The sequence below is a fragment of the Rattus norvegicus genome, chromosome 18 (assembly GCF_036323735.1).
Source record: "Rattus norvegicus strain BN/NHsdMcwi chromosome 18, GRCr8, whole genome shotgun sequence".
Classification (NCBI taxonomy): domain Eukaryota; kingdom Metazoa; phylum Chordata; class Mammalia; order Rodentia; family Muridae; genus Rattus; species Rattus norvegicus.
The window spans coordinates 24,359,878-24,381,683 of NC_086036.1; the positions used below are offsets into that span (position 1 = coordinate 24,359,878).

Here is a 21,806-nt window from a genome sequence, read left to right on the forward strand (position 1 = left end):
CCTCCTCCCCCTCCTTCTCCTCCTCCTCTCCTCCTCCTTCTCATCCTTCTCCTCCTCTTCCTCCTCCTTCTCCTCCTCCTCCTCCCCCTCCTTCTCCTCCTCTCCTCTGCTTTTCTCCTTCTCCTTCTTTTCTTCTTGTTCTTCTAAAACGATTCTAGCTTGTTATAAGTTAACATAAAATTAGCCAGTACATGATGATTTTAAAAAGCCTTCACATACACCTGGAAGTGACTTCCAGGCCTAGGGCTGAGTTGTTGACAGAGTGCTCCAAGGTGATTTTTATTTTACTAACTAATTTATTCACTTTGCATCCCTATCACAGCCCCACTCCATCCTCTCCTCTCACTCCCACCCTCCTACCCCTTATTCCACTTGCCTCTCCGCCCCCATACTCCCTCCCCACAAACTGCTCTAGTACATCTAGTCACCTCAGGACTAAGCAAATCCTCTCCCACTGAGGTCAGACAAGGCAGCCCAGCCAGGGGAAAGGGATCCAAATAAAAAACAAGGACATCAGATGTAGAATTGGTAAAGATCTTTTGCCAATCTGTTGGCTGCCATTTTGTCCTATTGATAGTGTCCTTTGCAATTTTTTTTTCTTTTTTCTTTTTTTTTTTAACTTGAGTATTTCTTATTTACATTTCGAGTGTTATTCCCTTTCCCGGTTTATGGGCCACCATCTCCCTAACCCCTCCCCCTCTCCTTCTTTATGGGTGTTCCCCTCCCCATCCTCTCCCCATTGCCACCCTCCCCCACCAGTCTAGTTCACTGGGGGTTCAGTCTTAGCAGGACCCAGGGCTTCCCCTTCCACTGGTGCTCTTACAAGGATATTCATTGCTACCTATGAGGTCAGAGTCCAGGGTCAGTCCATGTATAGTCTTTAGGTAGTGGCTTAGTCCCTGGAAGCTCTAGTTGCTTGGCATTGTTGTTCATATGGGGTCTCGAGCCCCTTCAAGCTCTTCCAGTTCTTTCTCTGATTCCTTCAACGGGGGTCCTATTCTCAGTTCAGTGGTTTGCTGCTGGCATTCGCCTCTGTATTTGCTGTATTCTGGCTGTGTCTCTCAGGAGAGATCTACATCCGGCTCCTGTCAGCCTGCACTTCTTTGCTTCATCCATCTTGTCTAATTGGATGGCTGTATATGTATGGGCCACATGTGGGGTAGGCTCTGAATGGGTGTTCCTTCTGTCTTTGCCTCTCTATTCCCTGCCAAGGGTATTCTTGTTCCCCTTTTAAAGAAGGAGTGAAGCATTCACATTTTGATCATCTGTCTTGAGTTTCATTTGTTCTAGGCATCTAGGGTAATTCGAGCATTTGGGCTAATAGCCACTTATCAATGAGTGCATACCATGTGTGTTTTTCTGTGATTGGGTTACCTCACTCAGGATGATATTTTCCAGTTCCAACCATTTGCCTACAAATTTCATAAAGTCATTGTTTTTGATAGCTGAGTAATATTCCATTGTGTAGATGTATCACATTTTCTGTATCCATTCCTCTGTTGAAGGGCATCTGGGTTCTTTCCAGCTTCTGGCTATTATAAATAAGGCTGCGATGAACATAGTGGAGCATGTGTCTTTGTAATATGTTGGGGCATCTTGTGGTTATATGCCCAAGAGAGGTATAGCTGGATCCTCAGGTAGTTCAATGTCCAATTTTCTGAGGAACCTCCAGACTGTTTTCCAGAATGGTTTTACCAGTCTGCAATCCCACCAACAATGGAGGAGTGTTCCTCTTTCTCCACATCCTCGCCAGCATTTGTTGTCACCTGAGTTTTTGATCTTATATAAGCAAACTGAAAGAACAAAACCACATGATCATTTCATTAGATGCTGAGAAAGCATTTGACAAAATTCAACAGCCCTTCCTGGTAAAAGTCCTGGAAAGAATAGGAATTCAAGGCCCATACCTAAACATAGTAAAAGCCATATACAGCAAACCAGTTGCTAACATTAAACTAAATGGAGAGAAACTTGAAGCAATCCCACTAAAATCAGGGACTAGACAAGGCTGCCCACTCTCTCCCTACTTATTCAATATAGTTCTTGAAGTTCTAGCCAGAGCAATCAGACAACAAAAGGAAATCAAGGGGATACAGATTGGTAAAGAAGAAGTCAAAATATCACTATTTGCAGATGATATGATAGTATATTTAAGTGATCCCAAAAGTTCCACCAGAGTACTACTAAAGCTGATAAATAACTTCAGCAAAGTGGCTGGGTATAAAATTAACTCAAATAAATCAGTAGCCTTCCTCTACACAAAAGAGAAACAAGCCGGGAAAGAAATTAGGGAAACGACACCCTTCATAATAGACCCAAACAATATAAAGTACCTCGGTGTGACTTTAACCAAGCAAGTAAAAGATCTGTACAATAAGAACTTCAAGACTCTGAAGAAAGAAATTGAAGAAGACCTCAGAAGATGGAAAGATCTCCCAAGCTCATGGATTGGCAGGATTAATATAGTAAAAATGGCCATTTTACCAAAAGTGATCTACAGATTCAATGCAATCCCCATCAAAATACCAATCCAATTCTTCAAAGAGTTAGAACAATTTGCAAATTCATCTGGAGTAACAAAAAAACCCAGGATAGCTAAAACTATTCTCAACAATAAAAGGACTTCAGGGGGAATCACTATCCCTGAACTCAAGCAATATTACAGAGCAATAGTGATAAAAACTGCATGGTATTGGTACAGAGACAGACAGATAGACCAATGGAACAGAATTGAAGATCCAGAAATGAACCCACACACCTATGGTCACTTGATTTTTGACAAAGGAGCCAAAACCATTCAATGGAAAAAAGATAGCATTTTCAGCAAATGGTGCTGGTTCAACTGGAGGTCAATTTGTAGAAGAATGCAAATTGATCCAGGCTTATCACCCTGTACAAAGCTTAAGTCCAAGTGGATCAAGGACCTCCACATCAAACCAGATACACTCAAACTAATAGAAGAAAAACTAGGGCAGCATCTCGAACACATGGGCACTGGAAAAAATTTCCTGAACAAAACACCAATGGCTTATGCTCTAAGATCAAGAATCGACAAATGGGATCTCATAAAACTGCAAAGCTTCTGTAAGGCAAAGGACACTGTGGTTAGGACAAAACGGCAACCAACAGATTGGGAAAAGATCTTTACCAATCCTACAACAGATAGAGGGTTTATATCCAAAGTATACAAAGAATTCAAGAAGTTAGACCACAGGGAGACAGACAACCCTATTAAAAAATGGGGTTCAGAGCTAAACAAAGAATTCACAGCTGAGGAATGCCGAATGGCTGAGAAACACCTAAAGAAATGTTCAACATCTTTAGTCATAAGGGAAATGCAAATCAAAACAACCCTGAGATTTCACCTCACACCAGTGAGAATGGCTAAGAACCTTTGCAATTTTATGAGGTCTCCTTTGTCGATTGTTAATCTTAGAGCATAAGCCATTGGTGTTCTGTTCAGGAAATTTCCCCAGTGCCCATGTGTTCCAGGCTCTTCCCTACTTTCTCTTCTATTAGATTCAGCGTATCAAATTTTATGTGGAGGTCCTTGCTCCATTTGGACTTGAGCTTTGAACAAAAAGATAAGAATGGGTTAATTTGCATTCTACCTGCTGCCTGCCAGTTAAACCGGCTCCATTTGTTGAAAATGCTTTTTCCCACCAGATGGTTTTGGCTCCTTTGTCAAAGATCAAGTGACCATAGGTGTGTGGGTTCATTTCTGGGTCTTCAATTCTGATCCATTGGTCTATCTGTCTGTCTCTGTACCAATACCATGCAGTTTTTATCACTATTGCTCTGTAATACTGCTTGAGTTCAGGGATCGTGATTCCCCCTGAAGTCCTTTTATTGTTGAGAATAGTTTTAGCTATCCTGGGTTTTTGGTTATTCCAAATGAATTTGAAAATTGCTCTAACTCTATGAAGAATTGGATTGGTATTTTGATGGGGATTGCATTGAATCTGTAGATCACTTTTGGTAAAATGGCCATTTTTACTATATTAATCCTGCCAATCCATGAGCATGGGAGATCTTTCCATCTTCTGAGGTCTTCTTCAATTTCTTTCCTCAGTGTCTTGAAGTTCTTATTGTACAGATCTTTTACTTGCTTGGTTAAAGTCACACCGAGGTACTTTATATTGTTTGGGTCTATTATGAAGGGTGTCGTTTCCCTAATTTCTTTCTCAGCCCGATCATCCTTGAGTAGAGGAAGGCCACTGATTTGTTTGAGTTAAATTTGTACCTAGCCACTTTGCTGAAGTTGTTTATCAGGTTTAGTAGTTCTCTGGTGCAACTTTTGGGGGTCACTTAAGTATACTATCATCTGCAAATAGTAGTATTTTGACTTCTTCCTTTCCAATTTGTATCCCTTTGACCTCCTATTGTCTAATTGCTCTGGCTAGGACTTAAAGTACTATATTGAATAGGTAGGGAGAGAGTGGGCAACCTTGTCTAGTCCCTGATTTTAGTGGGATTGCTTCAAGTTTCTCTCCATTTAGTTTGATGTTGGCTACTTGTTTGCTGTATATTGCTTTTACTGTGTTTAGGTATGGACCTTGGTATATCCTATAGAGGGCTAATATCCAATATATACAAAGAACTCAAGAAGTTAGACTCCAGAGAACCAAATAACCCTATTAAAAATGGGATACAGAGTTAAACAAAGAATTATCAACTGAGGAATTTTGAATGGTCAAGAAGCACCTAAAGAAACGTTCAACATCCTTAGTCATCAGGGAAATGCACATCACAATGACCCTGAGATTCCACCTCCAACCAGTCGGAATGGCTAAGATCAAAAACTCAGGTGACAGAAGATGTTGGTGAGGATGTGGAGAAAGAGGAACACTCCTCCATTGTTGATGAGATTGCAAGCTAGTACCACCACTCTGGAAGTCAGTCTGGCAGTTCCTCAGAAAATTGGACATAGTACTACCTGAGGACCCAGCTATACCTCTCCTGGGCACATACCCAAAAGATGCTCCAACATATAACAAGGACACATGCTCCACTATGTTCACAGCAGCCTTATTTATAAGAGCCAGAAGCTGGAAAGAACCCAGATGTCCCTCAGCAGAGGACTGGATGCAGAAAATGTGGTACATTTACACAATGGAGTACTACTCAGCTATCAAAAACAATGAGTACATGAAGTTTGTAGGCAAATGAATGGAACTCAAATATCATCCTGAGTGAGATAACTCAGTCACAAAAGAACACACATGGTATGTACTCACTGGTAAGTGGATATTAGGCAAAAAGCTCAGAATACCCACGATACAACTCACAGACAATATGAAACTCTAGAAGAAGGAAGACCAAAGTGTGATGCTTCAGTCCTTCTTAGAAGGGGGAGCAAAATACTCACAGGAGGTAGAGGGTGAGAGGGACTTGGGAGGAATAGAGGAGTGGGGAGGGCAAAAGGGGGGACAGGATCAGGTTGAGGAGACAAGGATGATATACAGAGGGTTAGGAAATTGAACAGAGATGTGTAGCAATGGGAGATGGGGAACTGGCATTAGCCACCAGAAAGTCCCACATGCCAGGAAAGCAAGAGGCTCTCAGGACCCAATGGGGATGACATTCCCCAACAAAGGGGAGGGAGTACCTGTAGAGACCATATTCAGAGGTTAGGCAAGGTCTCCTGGTTGAGTGATGGGACCACCCATTTATCTCCAAATTTTAACCCAGAATTGCTCCTGTCTAAAGGAAATACAAGGACAAAGTGTGAAGCAGGGACTGAAGAAAAGGCCATCCAGAGACTGCCCCACCTGTGTATCCATCCCATATACAGTCACCAATCCAATCACTATTGCCGATGCCCAGAAATGTTTGCCGACAGGAGTCTGATATAGCTGTCTCCTGAGAGGCTCTGCCAGAGACTGACCAGTACAGATGCGGATGCTTGCAACATTGGACTGAGCATGGGGACCCCGATGGAGGGAGTTAGGGAAAGGACTGAAGGAGCTGAAGGGGTTTGTAAGCCCATAGGAAGAACAACAATATCAACCAACCAGACTCCCCCCCCCCCAGAGCTCCCAGGGACTAAACCACCAACCAAAGAGTACACATGGAGGGACCCACGGCTCCAGCGTCATGTGTAGCAGAGGATGGCCTTGTCGGGCATCAATAGGAGGAGAAGCCCTTGGTCCTGTGAAGGCTCAATGGCCCAGTGTAGGGGAATGCCAGGGTGGTGATGTGGGAGGGGGTGGGTGAGCACCCTAATAGAAGCAGGGGAGGGGGTGGGATAGGGGGCTTTTGGAGGGTAACCTGAGAAAGGGGATAGCATTTGAAATGTAAATAAATAAAATATCCAATAAAAAACCAACCAACCAACCAACAACAACCACCACCAAGGACATCATGAGGTTTGCAGGCAAATGGATGGAAGTAGAAAATATTCCAAGTGAGTGACCAAGACAGACAGACAGACATGGACATGGTATAAATGGACAGTAACCATAACATACCATAAAGTGCAGGACACTCAGCCTGTAGTCTACAGACCCAAAGAAGCTAAGAAGGAAGGCCCAAGGGAGGGTGCTTGAATCTCACTGAGAAGGGGACATGGAAAGTGGATTGGAGGGAACTGGGTGGGAGCGGAGATGGGGAGGGAGAGCAGGGCAGGGATTAGGTGTGGGGAGAGCAGGGCAGGGGTTAGGTGTGGGGAGAGCAGGGCAGGGGTTAGGTGTGGGGAGAGCAGGGGCAGGGATTAGGTGTGGGGAGAGCAGGGCAGGGGTTAGGTGTGGGGAGAGCAGGGCAGGGGTTAGGTGTGGGGAGAGCAGGGCAGGGGTTAGGTGTGGGGAGAGCAGGGCAGGGGTTAGGTGTGGGGAGAGCAGGGCAGGGGTTAGGTGTGGGGAGAGCAGGGCAGGGGTTAGGTGTGGGGAGAGCAGGGGCAAGGGATGAGAGGGCTGGGAGAAGGGAAAATGGTGGTATCTCTGGGACAAACCTGGACAGGGGAGCATCCTGGGATGACTCCAGTGAGGCTCCTAGCAGCAGGGGATACAGAGCCTGAAGTGACCACTTCCTGAAGCCAGTCAGGGCAAGACCAGTGGAGGGAGGGAGGGAGGGAGGGAGGGAGGGAGGGAGGGAGGGAGGGAGGGAGGGGGACACCAGCCTAGGTGATTTTAAATCCAGTCAAGTTGATGACAAAAATTGACTATTGAATGCACGTAAACCAAAACTCAAAAAACAAAACAAAACAAAAAAACCCAAGAAAAATGTTTTTAATAATTATTTACAAAGGGGTATGTATTAGGAGGGAGGAGAGAGAGAGAGAGAGAGAGAGAGAGAGAGAGAGAGAGAGAGAGAGAGAGAGAGAGAGATTTTTTTTTTTTTTTTTTTTTTTTTTTTTTTTTTTTTGCTGAGCTGCAGAGCCTCAAGAGTTCTCCTGGCTCCAGGGAGGAGTGCTTTGTGCAATGGAGTCACCAGGGCCAGAGGAAGTTAGCTTTCAAACAGGATGGGCTTTGGCGACTGCTCTGATTCCGGCTCACTTTCTGGGGAAGATAAATAGCTTTCTCTTCCCTGCAAAGAGGAAAGAAATGGGACTTTACAACGCAGTGCAATTCCAGTCTGTCCATCTCCCTACTGGGAGTCCCACTGGCCAAAGCCACCAGGAGCCATGCATGACAAAGCTATTACTGTGCTGGCCTGATGAGGTCAGTGTGCAGGGCAGAGAGGGAGGTGGCTCTGCAGGGCCACTCTGGTGAGAACAGGAGGCTTGAGGAATTTTGCTCATCTGTGTCCTGGACTCCAGCTTCCATGTTTCTGCATACAGCAGACCCAGCGGGCCTCAAGACCTTATTAGCCCCAGACAGGAGTGCATTTCCCAGTACCTCATCAGCCTCTGCAGCCTTCTTTTGGAGCCAGAAAAAGTAGCCACTGAGCAAGAAAACGGTGAGAGACAGGTCATTCAAAGATTGGGCATTTCCTTAGGGACACTGAAACTGAGAGGAGTCACTCACCCAATGCCAGCCACAGCCAGGAGCATCAAGACGGTGACAAGGATCACAACCCACTTGTAGCTCCGCATGACCCTGGCTGGGATGGAAAAAGAAAGACTACGTGTTTGGAGACTCGGGCGGGGCACGTGAGATTGTAAAAGGGTGTGTCCTGTGCAGATGTGCCCTTCAACAAAATGTTTTCTTTACCTGGAGCTGCTAAGGTTGTAGGACACAGCAAGGATAGGTTGCTGCAGTCAAGAGACTTGAGAGATGCCTGAGGAAGTGTGGCGGGGGGGGGGGGGTGCTGAGGGGCAGGGGAGGTGGGCTGAGGTCAGTCAGCCAAGTGCTTCCCTTGAACCGGAAGGACCTGAGTTCCGTCCCTGGTGGGATGCACCTGAGACCCCAGAGCCTGGGAGGATCCCGGGCAGAATCCTGCATCCCACTGGCCAGCTGACCTAGTATATTTGGTGAATTTTAGGCCAATGAGAGGAGACTTCAAAAAGAAACCGGGCCACTAGGGAGGAGATTCCCAGGCAAAATGCTTGCCACACAAGCCTAATGGCTGGAACTGGGTGTCCAGCACCCAGGTAGAAGTCAGATGCGATCTCTCTCTCTCTCTCTCTCTCTCTCTCTCTCTCTCTCTCTCTCTCTCTCTGTGTGTGTGTGTGTGTGTCTGTCTTCCTCCCTCCCCCTTCTCTCCCTCCTTCTTTCCCTTTCCCTCTCCCTCTCCCTCCCCTCCCTTTCCCTCTCCCTCTCTCCCCTCTCCCTCCCTCCCTCCCTCTCTCCCTCCCCCCTCTGTGTGATGAAAAGTGAATATAAGAGGACCCTGAAAGCTGTGGGGCTGCAGGTCTGGCTGTGCAGAGGTGAAGAAGAGATCCCAAGTCTCTGAGAAGGTGGAAAGTGAGGGCAGATGCTGGAGGTTGATTTTTCATCACCACACTTACACTGTCATACATGTCTCCATCTCTCTCCCTATCCCAATCTCTGTCTACACACACACACACACACACACACACACACACACACACACACACACACACACACACACGGCCTTTATATTTTAATTTGCCTTAAACAGCACAATAGCTGGCCACTGCCTAAGCCCCATGCAGTTAATCCCACGTTATTACTAAGTCTATGTTCCACCTTGGCTGCTCTTAGATCCATTAGACAGTCATCTGGGCCACACTTTCTTGGCCCAGAGCCTGGGGTGCTTTCCTTGCTTTTCTACCCCATAGCGGACTCTCTCCTAGGTCCACATTCTCCTCCAGCATGGTAGAGCTTTCTCCTCTGCACTCTCCCAGCATGGAGATCTCTCTTCCTCCATTCCTCCTGGTCCCAAGCCTGGGCATACTAAAATCTCCCCTCTGTCTGTCCTCCCCAGCTATTGGTTGTTGACATTTTTATTTACCAATCAGAGCCAACTGGGGTTAGGTTCCCAGAAGCTGCGTGCAGACACAGTAGTTGTGCAAGCAGGATTTTGGGGAACCTAATTAGCATTCACAATACAAGCAGCTACAGTAGCCAGGACTAAAGATGGGGATGGGAGTGTTCCAGACATGCGGAATCCGAGGACCCAGAAGCAAGTGTCTCTCAGGCTTTGAAGCCAGGCACAAGGACATCAAGAAACCTCAAAGATTCTGCTGTCCTTCATCCACCAGGAAAAGAAAATCTAGAAACATTGTAGACTGGATAGAAAAGAATGAAGAGATGGCAAACACAGGGGTGGAGGGTTTGGGAAAGCAAGGAGGAATGGAGCGAGGTCCAGCGAGTGCAGTGGACGTTACTGACCTGTGCACAAGGTAGGGTCATTGCAGGACAAGTAGAATGTCTGGCAGTCGGTACATGAAGTGACTTCCATTTTGGAGAGGATGTCTGTCAAAACAATGGGCAGGAGCCTCAGACATGGCAGAGTCTCACGTCCCTCCCTCCAGCTCAGCCCTGGGCGTACTCACCACAGGACTCATTGCAGACTGTCCGGGAAAGTGAGATGATGGAGAAACTGAGGCACTAGAGAGGCGGCAGAGCTGGGAGTGGTGGAGAGTGGAGGTGGGGCATGGGACGAGGGGTCTTTTGGAAGGAACTTAACCTGTGGGTAGGCCAGAGCTCCTGGGGAGATCTTAGGAGGGATTCAGTTCTACAGGCCACAGTCTCAAAGGTAATGGGTGGAGCATGAACAGGGACAGCCCCATCTCCTACCCTTCTGCATCAGGTCCTCGGACCTCTCCTTCAGCCTCTTAGCCAGGGAGATCTTCTGAATACGAATCTCTTCAAGCAGTGCTGGCTTATCTGTGTGCAGCAGAAGGGAGTGGAACTCAGAGAGGAGAGAGAGAGAGAGAGAGAGAGAGAGAGAGAGAGAGAGAGAGAGAGAGAGAGGAGAGGGAGAGAGAGAGGGGGAGAGGTATATATGAGTATGCATCTATCTCTGTGTTCCTTTGCGTGCATGTGTGCACTTGTCATAGCAAGCATATGGATGTCAGAGAAAACCCGGGGGTGACAGTCTCACTTCCCATCTTAGTCCTCGAGACAGGGTTTCTTGTTTCTTGCTGATGTGTTTATGCAGTGAGCTGACCCAGGAGCTTCTGGGAAAATCTGTCTCCACCTCCCATCTCCCTTTAGGAGTATTGAGATTACAGACATGTGCTACTACGCCCAGCTTTACCTGGGTGGGCTGTGGGATCTTCATTCAGATACTCATGCTTATATAGTCAAGCGATTTTTCCATCTTCCCAGTCTCCCCCCACCCCAAGGCCTGATCTCATGTATCCAAGACTGATCAATATGAGGTTGAGGATGGTCTAGAATTTATGAACCTCTTGCCTTCACCTTAAAAGTGCTAGAATTATAGGGCTGTACCACCACAGAACGCACATCTTGGCACAGTAGCACAGTGCTCTTCAAAGAAGTGTCTGTCCACCATCGATGCTGTGTAGGATGGGTTGGTAAATCCAACTCAATCCCTGGGGTCCTGGGCATTTGTCCTCCTTACCATCCTTCAGCTTTTTAATGGCGTTGTCTACGTGGGTGAAGAATGTAGCTGTTTCCTCATCCAAATTGTCTTGAGCTGGGGAATAGGACATGGAACAGAACGATGTTGGGGACAGGATCAGGTCAGGTCAAAGGGTGCTCCCATCCCTGCCCAGCTGTGCCTCACCAAGATGCCAGGGCAAGAGTAAGGTGTTATTCTCCATGAAAAAGGAGTGTATGCTTTGTGAGAGTTCTGTGGGGGGCCCTGGGCTGCCCCAGAGCACCTGCAGGTCATAGTCTATCAGGGGGAACAGCTCTGGCCAGCAGCGGAGGCAGCTTTTCCCAGTGGTTCCTGTCAGGAGGCAGATCAGTAAGACAAGACGCATCTTCTGGAGTCCTTTCCAAGTACTCACAGTCTCATACAGAACTCTGTTGCCCCGGAAACGGCATTTCTTGTGGCAGAACAAAGGTAAATTCCATGGGACACAGCAAGGGTCAGCTGAAGTGAAACCAGGCTTTGGCTCCACAGCCAATATAGAGGGAGAAGAGAGACTGGAGAAAGCGACATTGACGGGGCAACCTAAGAAGCCTAAGAGGGTCATGGGGGCTCGGGGGAGGGGACACTGTGATGCATTGCCTATTTGGGTAAAAACTTATTAAAAGTGTTATTAATGCCATTGACTTGCAGACAGGCAGACAAACACAGTATGGCCAGTCTCGGGTCCAGGAGGTGGTGTCTGGAGGGAAGGTTTCACAGCATAAGGAAAGGGAATCCTGAGAATGTATGGCTGTGAAATTCGAGGAAGATGAAGAGGAGAGTCACATCTTGGTGAAGTGTAGCCATTACACTGTAGGATGTTTGGCCTCAGGATGTATCCCCCAGCCTCTGCACTGGGATCCTGCAGTCTGGACACCTGATTTGTAAAGGTCCCTGGGTGGGCCAGTGAGAGTGGCTCCTGTTCTTCTGGAATCTGGGCAGGTGAGGAGTCTGTTTATATGCACTCACAGGTGGGCTCTCAGGAGCAGGTCAACCAGACCCAAACTTTTAGACACCAGGAAACAATAATAAGTAAATGTTGTCGTGAACCACTAAGTTCTAGTAAGTGTTGTTCATCAGTGGAAGACTCACTCCCGAGGGAATCTGTATTTGGTGGGTATGATGATTAATCTGGTTACAGTTACCATGGAAACAAACTTCTGAGCAAGTCTGTGAGGGGCTTTCCGTATCAGGTTCATTGAGCAGCTGTAGGGAAGAGGCCGCCTCTGGTGAGCATTGGCTGATCAGCCAGGGAGAGAGAGACTAGAAACCCTTCTCCTCCAGGGCTACGTGTACATTCCCGTGCCCATTGTGGTGGTTGTGCCAATAGTCAAGATATGGAACCGGTGTGGATGTTTCTCAGTGAATAAATGGACTAAGATGTAGATTGGGAAAATCTTGAGATATTGAAATGAGAGGAGGGTGCTATGTCAATGACCTAAAAGGTCACAAGTCCCATGATTCCGTGCGTTTTAAGAACCTGTCTTTGATCCCACTCACCGGCCCGCTCTCATTCACATGCGTGCTTCCTTTTCTTTTTTTTAATAAATGGAAAATTTCATTGACTGAAATAAATATTCACTCACACTTGGCTTCTGCAGTGGAGTAATCACATTGCACTTAGACTAGTAAAAGTAGGTTGGGCACAGGAGCAAACTAGGCTTAGTAATACATTAATTTATTTAGCCACTCTTTTATTTAAATGTTCACATTAGCATTCAGATATTAGATTTAGTTATGACATTTCCACAAAATGGGTTTCAGGACACTCTGCTTCTTCCTCATTTCCTCCTCATACCCCTCCCAAATCTCCTTCCTCATCTCACCCCTTGCCCCTTTAAACCTCCTTTGTTTCCTCAGCCAGTTTCCTTTTCACTCTCCACAGGTCTTTTTGCCTTCTCCCTTCCTCACACTTCTGTTAACTTAGTCCACTTTTCACATCCCCCTTCCTTAAAAGGACACGCAGACCCGGAGTGGCAGTTCGTGCCCAAAATGACCGAGTGCTGTGTGTCTCCCGTTTTGAGTGCTGTCTCCTGGAACTGTTACAGCAGTCACCAGCTAAAGCAAGTCAGACTTTCAACTGTGTCACCTTCCACATGGCATTCGAAATCCTTTTTCCTTCTGGGCCAGTTGCTTGTCTCTGTGTGGAAACAAAATACCCAACAAAAGCAATTGACGAAGGAAGGAAGCATTTGTGCTGGCTCAGAGTTTGAGACACAGTCCCTCATGGTGGGGAAGGAAGGCATGAAGGCAGGAGCTTGAAGCAGATGTCACATTTGCCTCCACATCCAGGAAGCAGAATGCTGTGGCTTGGCTCTCTTTCTTCTTTTGAATCAGTCCAGGAATACCAGCTAATTGAATGCTGTGGACCACACTCAGGGTGGGTCTTCCCACCTCAGTGAACCTGATACGGAAAGCCCCTCACAGACATGCTCAGATGTTTGTTTCCATGGTAACTCTAAATCCCACTAGATTGACAATCCAGATTAATCATTACACCCACCAAGTACAGATTCCCTCAGGAGTGAGTTTTCTGCTGTTGAGCAACACTTATTAGAACTTAGTGGTTCACGACAACATTTATTTATCAATATTTTCTGGTGTCTAAAAGTTTGGGTCTGGTTGACCTGGACTCTCTGCTTAAAGGGTATCAGAAGTCTAAATCTACCATGCCATCTGGAAGACTTGAGATAATGGGAGGTAACCGACTTTGACTCTGTTATCATGGCTACTCTTGGGTGTGAGACCTGCCCCTGGCTGTGGCTAAAATATTCAGTGAGCCTCCACTGGAGAAAACTGATTTTTCCTTTGTATCAATTACAGATAGCTTCTTGGTTACAAGTGGGAACCTCTGCTCTTCTCCGTGCTGGGATCCCCATCTGGCTTGGACCTGTGCAGGCTCTCTGTGAATTCATCTGTGTATTAGTTGCTATGTCTGTAAGATACTGCTTCTGTGGAGGCATCCACCACCAGGCCCTATTCCTGTCCTTTTGTTCCTCCTCCCACAATAACTGAGTTTTCTCTGATTAACTCATTTAAGTTTTGTACTGCCTAAATTGGAAAGTAAAGACAAATACATTTTTTTCACTTTTTACCCCATGGAAGATTAATGATGTCAACTAACTGAAAAATTAAAAGTATGCAGGATACTCACGTTAGCCCATTTACCCTTTGTAGTGCTCAACCAAGGTTGTATTCCTAGGGCAGCTGACCAAGTAGAGCAGATTTCCAGCTATAGTGAGCCTGGATAGGAAGCTCACCTTATATATATGTTCCTGATGCTGATTTCAAAGGGCCATGTGCAGTCTGATTTATGTACTGGTTATAAAACTAATCCCATTACTTCATATAACCCTTTATCCTTTATCATTTATGAGGGCTTCCTGTGGATGCTTATACAGAGATATTGATTAAGTCAACAAAAGCTTTCATTATTGATACGCAGACGATTAATTATATAAGTGAAATGTCTCCTGTAAATGAGGAAGAGCAGTTTATACAGGTCTGGCATGACCTGGAAAAAGGAAACAGCACCTGAGAACACTCCTTAGCAGAGTCTAATGTGACTTTGAGATAAGCTTTGTAGAGTTCAACAGTCTGTACTGTCTTCTCCTTGAGGATCTACTCAAGAGTCACAATGATACTGACTCGTCTCACATCTGAGAGCACAGGGGTTCAATGTTATGTGTGTTACTAGAATTTTAAAGAAAAAGATTGATGGCCTCTTTTTCAGACACGAAACTAATGAAAGAATTTGCAGGGGTGGATTAGATGAGTCAGATTGTTCTGACCTTTGATCTTTATATTACTTTCCTTTCCAAGAACTAAAACCAGATTTCTTGTTTCAAAAAAAATCAGACTATTTTAAGAGACTACTTCTATACTCCATTAAGTTGGAAAATCTGAAAGAAATGTACATGTTTCTAGGTTCACTGAGACCATGAAAGTTAAACCAAGAAGAGATCAACAACCTGGGCAGACCCATAGCAAGTACATTGAAATAATAATAGAAGCCTTTAAACTAAAAACAGCTTGGATGGATTCACAGAAGAAACCTACCAAATGTTCAAAAAAGATCCATAGCCAATACTTCCTAAATTATGAAAATAATACAAACAGAAGGAACTCTTCTAAATCCTTTCTACAAAGTCAGTATTACTTGCATACCAAAGCCAGGTAAACATGACAGAAAAAGAACACCACAGACCAATATCCTTGATGAAGATAGATGCAAAAAATTCTCAATCCAACCCTTGAAAATTGAATACAAATACATATTGAAAAGGTCATCCACTATGACTAAGTTGGCTTTATCCTAGAGACCCAGAAATAGTTCAGTGTATGTGTCCTGGCTAGTTTAATGTCAACTTAACACAAGCTAGAATCATCTGAAAGGAGGCAATCTCAATTAAGAAATGCTTCCACAAGATCCAGATGTAAGGCATGTTTCAGATATAATTAGTGATTGATGGGCAAGGTCCAAACTATTGTGGGTGGTGCTATCCCTAGGCTGGTGGTTCCAGGTTCTATAAAAAAGAAGGCTGAGCAAGCCATGAGGAGCAAGCCAATAAACAGCATCCCTCTATGACCTCTGCACCAGCTTCTGCCTTCAGGTTCCAGCCCTGTTTGAGTTCCTGTCCTGAATTCCTTCAAAGATGGACTATAATGGAGAAGTGCAAGCCAAATAAGCACGTTTCATCATGGCAATAGGAACACAAACCAGGTTCCCCGTGTGTTCTCTTTTCCAGCCCACAACTCTGCTTGCATTCCCTGAAACCTGCTGTCACTAGGGACAACCAGGTGAGATTCCTTCCCCTCCCAATCCCCTGCCTGCTATGCCCAATTCCCTGTCCCCTGAGTTCCATTTTCTTTGGCCTACAGCTCTGCCTACATTCCTGGAGACCTATTGGCTCCAGGGATAACCAGGTAGGACCCTAGCCAGGTTCTTGCCTGTTAGGTCCCCTTAGAGCACATCCAGGATCAGTGCCCCTGATGCTGCAACTGCCCCTGCAGTTTTATGGCCAAACTCTGTCTGCACTCTTGGAGGCCTGCCGGCACCAGGGATAACCAGGTAAACCCCTCCCCCAATCCCTTGCCTTCCAAGTCCCACTAAAGCACACCCAACATCGCCCACTAACCCATGCTCCTCTTTCCAGTCCACAACTCTGCCTGAATTCCTGGAGGCCTGCTGGCACCAGGGTCAACCAGATGGCTAAAGGCCAGCATAAGAATGCAACAAGAGCCAGGGCAGCATGGCACTGCCAGAGCCCAGCTAACCTACTACAGCAAGCCCTGGATGTCCTAACACAGCTGAAGCACAAGAAAATGACCTTAAATCCAATCATATGAAAATGGTAGAAGCCTTTAAAAAGGAAATGAGTAAATCTCTCAAAGAAATGCAGGGAAATACAATCAAACAGGTGAAGGAAATAAATAAAACTAAGACCTGGAAATGGAAGTAGGAGCAATAAAGAAAACACAGACTGAGGGAATCCTGGAGATGGAAAACCCAGGTAAGGGAATAGAAACTACAGACACAAGTACCACTAACAGAATACAAGAGATGGAAGATATAATCGCAGGTGTAGAAGATACTGTAGAAGAAAGCAACATAGCAGTCAAAGAAAACATCAAATCTAAAGGGTTTCTAAACACAAAGCATCCAGGAAATATTGGACACTATGAAAAGACCAAACTTAAGAGTAGTAGGAATAGAAGAAGATCCCCCAGCTCAAAGGCCCAGAAAATATTTTCAACAAAATTATAGAAGAAAACTTCCCCAACCCAAAGAAAGAGATACCTATAAACATATAAAAAGCTTACAGAGCACCAATAGATTGGGTCAGAAAAGAACCCAACCCCGCAAAATAATTAAAATACTACATGTACAGAACAAAGAATATTAAAAGCTGAAAGGGGAAAAGGCCAAGTAACAATAAAGGCAGACCTAACAAAATTACACGTGACTTCTCAACAAAGACTATAAAAGCCAGAAGGGCCTGGACAGACATCTTGTAGTCTCTAAGAGAGCACAGATGCTAGCCCAGACTACTATATCCAGTAAAACTTTCAATCGCCATAGACCAAGAAAACAAAATATTCCACAACAAAACCAAATTTAAGCACTATCTGTTGCAGTAAATAATAAAAATAGAAGTCACCAACCCATGCTATTGCCAGCACCGGTGGGCCACATGGCATCTGCAGGGTATTTTCATCTCAATCAGCAAAATGTCTCAATCCAACTCATCCAATTTCCATCTTGTGCTGTCACCAGCTACTCTCTGAGCTTTGTGGCAATCTCATCACCATGGCTAGCCCCAGAAGTGACTGCCCTTCTAGTTCTAATGCCATGGGTTGCCACCATGCCAGCCCCATTCAGCCATCCATCCCCTGTGGTTATAGTCACAATTCCCAGTATCCTGTTAAAATCAAAACTCAATATGCTTGTAATTTATCAATTAGATTTATATCAGAAAATTCTCACTCTACAAAACATCTACACAATAAACTCAGAGCCAATTAATAGTGATATAAACTGCCCACCTAGATAAGACAAATTGTCCTGTAAAAATCCACCCCTTATGAAATATCCATAGCTACTTGTGGCCACTTAAAGCCACACAGATCTGGGTCATCCTTCTCTGCCTCCATCCTGGTTCTTCCTCCCCCTTCTCCTCTCTCTCTTCTCTCTCCAAAATTCTGTGCCTGCCTTACCTTTTCACTGTCCAATCACAGGTCTCCCCTTATCTTGTGCTTGCCCTCACCTGCATATAGACATCAATCCACATCTATCCACATATCCAGCCCTACAGAAGAGACTAGAAGAAAAACCATACAAGATTGTTTTAGCACAGAACTCTTCTAGACTTTCAAAGGAGAGATAATGTTAGTACTCCTCAAACTATTCCACAAAATAGAAACAGAAGGAACATTACCATATCTTTCTGTGAGGTCACAGTCTCCCTAATACATAAACCACATAAAGACCCAACAGAGAATTTCAGACCAATTTCCCATAGGAACATTGATGTAAAAATACCAGGGATGCAGGGTTGGTTCAATATATGAAAATCCACCAATGTAATCCACCATATAAACAAGCTGAAAGAAAAAAAGCCCACATTATAATCTCATTAGGTACTGCAAAAACCTTTGACAAAACCCAATGCTTCCTCATGATGAAAGTCTCAGAGAAATTAGGGATACAGGGCACATACCTAAACACAACAAAGGCATTATACAGCAAGCTGATAGCCAACATCAAATTAAATGGAGAGAAACTTTAAACAATTCCAGTAAAATCAGGAACCAGACAAGGCTATTCACTCTCTCCATATCTCTTCAATTTAGTACTTGAAATTTTAGTTAGAGCAATAAGAAAGGAGACAAGGGGAACAAAATTGGAAAGGAAGAAATGAAAGTATCTTATTAGCAAATGATATGATAGTGTACATAAGTTATCTCTATTAGCAGGTGATATGATAGTATACATAAGTTATCCCCTAAACTCTATCAGAGAACTGCTACAGCTGATTAAAAACCTTCAGCAGTGGGTGGATACAAAATTAACTAAAAAACAAACAAAAACAAAAAACCAGTAGCCCTCCTTTATACAAACAATAAAGGGCTGCAAAGGAAATTAGGGAAGCAGCACCCTTCACAATAGCTCTTCTAGATCCAGCAGGTGAAAGGGGTAAGCTGTCCTTCATTTTCCTCTCATGTTGTATATCTACGGTGTGTCAGGCACACTTCAGATGCAGTGAGAGTGTCTGTTAGCTACAACCTGGCAGTCACAATGCATAGAACCTAGAGAAGACACTGAACACAGAGGTTTGGGCATGTCCAATACATAATCCAAAGATGAGACAATTATGTTTCCCCAAGAGGACAATTATGTTTCCCCAAGAGGAACGGTTAGAGACACTTGCTTACTCTGCTCATTGCTGTTTCATTCATAACAGTGTCAGTGGAAAAACACATCTCACCTCTAAGGGGAGAGTAGAGAGTTTATTCTGGGCACAAATATGAATGACTTTGGCCCTGGCCAGGGAACACAGATTTAGGTTACCATAAATGCCATGTTCCATTGTGGAAGCAGGTTCACAAAGTTTATACAGGAACAGAACAATGAATTTTTTTTCAAATATATTAAGTAGGCAGTTACAAGAAAGCTGAAAGTCTCCCTGTAGAGCCCAGATTCTGTGTGATGACTCTCAGCCCTTAGATTGGCAGAGACCATGGTTTTGTTAATACATTCCAAAAAGTTCTTTACCTAGTAGACATAGGATGTTAGGTTGGACACAGAAGTAGACAGGTGTGGGGCTCTGGTGCCTGGGGCTTCTCCACGGTGATCTCTCATCCGGCTAGGTACATGGGTCTAGGCGAGGGAGGAGAGAACTCAGTCAGGGAGGGGGACTGCTTCTGCTGCCTCTGCCGCTGGTCCTGCTCCTTTCTGCCACTGCTGCCTTGGTTGCTGGGGTCAGGATGGGCCAGCAAGATTCCAGCCAGTTTTGCATCCCTTTTGTGTGGACTTTGCTCACATTCCCAGCATCTGCCCCTTGGGATTATAGTCACAACTCCCAGGAACCCATTAAAATCAAGACTTTTGAAACTTGTAATTTATCAATCAGATTTATATCAGTAAATTCTCACTTCATAAAATGTTGACACAATAAACTCAGAGCCAATTGATATTGATGTAGACTGCCCACTTAGATAAGACAAATGTCCTGTAACAATCCCTTATAAGATATTCATAGCTACCTGTGGCTATTAAAGCCACATGGGGCTGGTTCATATTTATCCTCGTCCGTCTTGGTTTCTTCTCTCTCTCCCACCTTTCAAAAACTCTGCCCCCACCTTTCTTTTTCACTGCCCAATCACAGGCCTTGCTTTATCTTGTGCCTGCCCTCACCAGCATATAGACATCAATCAGACCTTTCTGTCTAATTTAAAAAAAAAACAAACCAAACTTTTCTTTCGGGTGTAAGCTGAGCACAACTATTACCATTTTGTAATTTACAAAGTACAAAATAAGCCTAACACCCAGTTCATCACTTTCGTCAATTAAATACAACATTCTGTTATCTATTCTAACTTAAGAAAGGCTAAAAATCTATATGTTATGTCCTGGATAGCTTGTATATTATTTGAAAACTATCCAATTAAATATGTTTTCTCAATGTTAAGTAGCCTGGGTGGGCTATGAGACTATAATTAGTCTTCAACCCTGTCAGAAATCTGAGAATGACCAATATCTGAAAATGAACTGAGACAAGTTGTAGAGACAACTGCCTACCTGAACAATCCCCTGTTAGCAACACATAAGAGCATCAGTCTTCAGCCTTTTAGCCCAGAATCATCGGACAGACCTTTGTAACATAGAACTTTGAAGGACCGATTATTCTGACTCGGCAGAGATTATCAGTCAATTATTCTGTATAGTGTGTCCTTTTCTGGACAGTATTTTTTCTGTAGATGAAGCAGGCAATTTCTGCCCAATGGCTACCTAGCCACAATGTATTACTTCACCTGGAGGTAGAGACACTCAATTTCTTCTTTGAATTCACAAAAGGAGAGCTGCTAGGAACAGACATGACAATGCAAAGGCAGGCACTGGACACTGGAGGGCGCACGCGGATCGCTCTTCCAGTCCAGCACGTCCTGTGGCACGAGGGTGAACAAGAAAAATTCCTCGTGAAGTGTGTCTAGCCAGTCAGTCCTTTGTTTTCTATCAGCCAAGGTTGAAGAACAGAGGCCAGGACAATCGGAACGGCTGGCCCAGGGTCACGGGAGAGTAAGAGGCTGAACAGGAACGGAAGAAATGGCTAAGGGAAGTGTAGACAGTGGAGAATGCCATCGGGGTACCTAGGAGATGAGAGCCCATCTTTCTGTAAACGTGAAGGAGGGAGGGAAGCTTGGGCACCATCAAACCTCTCTGCTGACCCCTCGCTGAGGGAGATCAGCTGATCCTATGGGAGACCTCCGTTCTCGGGGTACTCCCTGCCCCTTTCCTCCTACCATAGGAACAGTATTATTCCTACACAGCTGTGCAGCCCTGAAGGCTCCAGAGGCAGTTCCAAGGCTGCCCAATAGGAAAAGGCCAAGCTTTTGAACTTTTTGGACGTCCCAGCCATGCCTATAGAGTTTCTGCAGGGGCAGTAGGAGATGGACTCCGATTCAGAGTAAGGTCCCAGGAGCAGCTCCAGAAGGGCTACGATCTTGAACTTCTGCATCCATGGGCCTATCTCTCCTGGGAATACCTAAAGTTGAGAAATGGAGTTGGGAGAGCGGAGGGAGTGCCTGCTGCCACAGGAGGGCAGCAGTGGCGGTGGGTGGCTGGCGGTGGGAGGACACGGTGGCACCTTGCCCTCTTCACGGCATGCACTAGTTGAAAAGCCTCCAAGGTGCTTCCCTCCCCTAAATCGTTTTGTCTAGAGTCAAGTGTCATAACAGGGTGATCAGACTTGAGAATTCAAAGCAGTGTCTAGGAAAGTCAAGGATGGAACCTACCCAGGGTGCTGTCGAATCGAGATGGAATATGGACCTGGCTTAGGATTCTCTAACCTTGCTTTTGGACAGCCTTCATTTTTTTTTTTTTTTTTTTTTTTTTTTTTTTTACTGAGAGCTTCAAGCATGTATATAGTGAATTTTGGCCATATCCTCCCAGTCCCTCTTTTATTAGGGGACCTCACTCTTTCCTTCGCCTTCCGTCTCATATGCGGATTTCCCTTAGTCTCTTAGCTTTGTCTTTATACTTGCCGGGGCTTCCTTAAAGAAGAGGTTTTCCCGTCTCTGCACTGCCATGAGTAGGTTGAGTCCCGCTCCAGGGGAGGCAATCAGATGGAAAGGTTTGT

At 45.0% G+C, this 21,806-nt stretch overlaps 2 protein-coding genes and 1 long non-coding RNA gene across 8 annotated transcripts in view; 1 reads left to right on the forward strand and 2 right to left on the reverse strand.

Annotated features, from left to right (window-relative positions):
- Window positions 1–21,806, reverse strand: part of LOC120098222 (uncharacterized) — a 702,255-nt gene that overhangs the window by 459,168 nt on the left and 221,281 nt on the right. The gene's annotated exons all lie outside the window — the stretch shown is intronic.
- Window positions 7,211–11,661, reverse strand: Tex51 (testis expressed 51). 5 transcript variants are annotated; one of them, XM_006254611.5, is made up of 8 exons: window positions 11,098–11,661; window positions 10,933–11,007; window positions 10,143–10,232; window positions 9,899–9,916; window positions 9,735–9,818; window positions 7,965–8,040; window positions 7,836–7,881; window positions 7,211–7,524 (listed from the first exon to the last, which is right to left on the reverse strand). In XM_006254611.5, the coding sequence occupies exons 1-8, from the start codon at window positions 11,510–11,512 to the stop codon at window positions 7,444–7,446; spliced, it is 885 nt and encodes a 294-aa protein (XP_006254673.1). In that variant the 5' UTR covers window positions 11,513–11,661; the 3' UTR covers window positions 7,211–7,443. The 5 variants fall into 5 exon arrangements, 3 of the variants coding, with proteins under 3 accessions (XP_006254673.1, XP_006254672.2, XP_063133718.1); XM_006254610.5 differs by having other exon boundaries at window positions 7,396–7,881; XR_005496344.2 differs by lacking the exons at window positions 7,211–7,524; window positions 7,836–7,881 and having other exon boundaries at window positions 7,994–8,040; window positions 9,899–9,970.
- Window positions 11,405–19,916, forward strand: LOC120098229 (uncharacterized). The gene is made up of 3 exons (XR_005496347.2): window positions 11,405–11,507; window positions 11,599–11,889; window positions 13,771–19,916. It is a non-coding gene; the product is annotated as an uncharacterized LOC120098229 (long non-coding RNA).

Coding starts and splice junctions, on each gene's coding strand:
- Tex51 (XM_006254610.5), bottom strand. CDS start 11,512: ATGACCCTCTTAGGCTTCTTAGGTTGCCCCGTCAATGTCGCTTTCTCC. Junction 11,008..11,097: donor ACTCTTGCCCTGGCATCTTG/GTGAGGCACAGC, acceptor CCTATTCCCCAG/CTCAAGACAATTTGGATGAG. Junction 7,882..7,964: donor CTGGCTGTGGCTGGCATTGG/GTGAGTGACTCC, acceptor TTTCTTGCTCAG/TGGCTACTTTTTCTGGCTCC.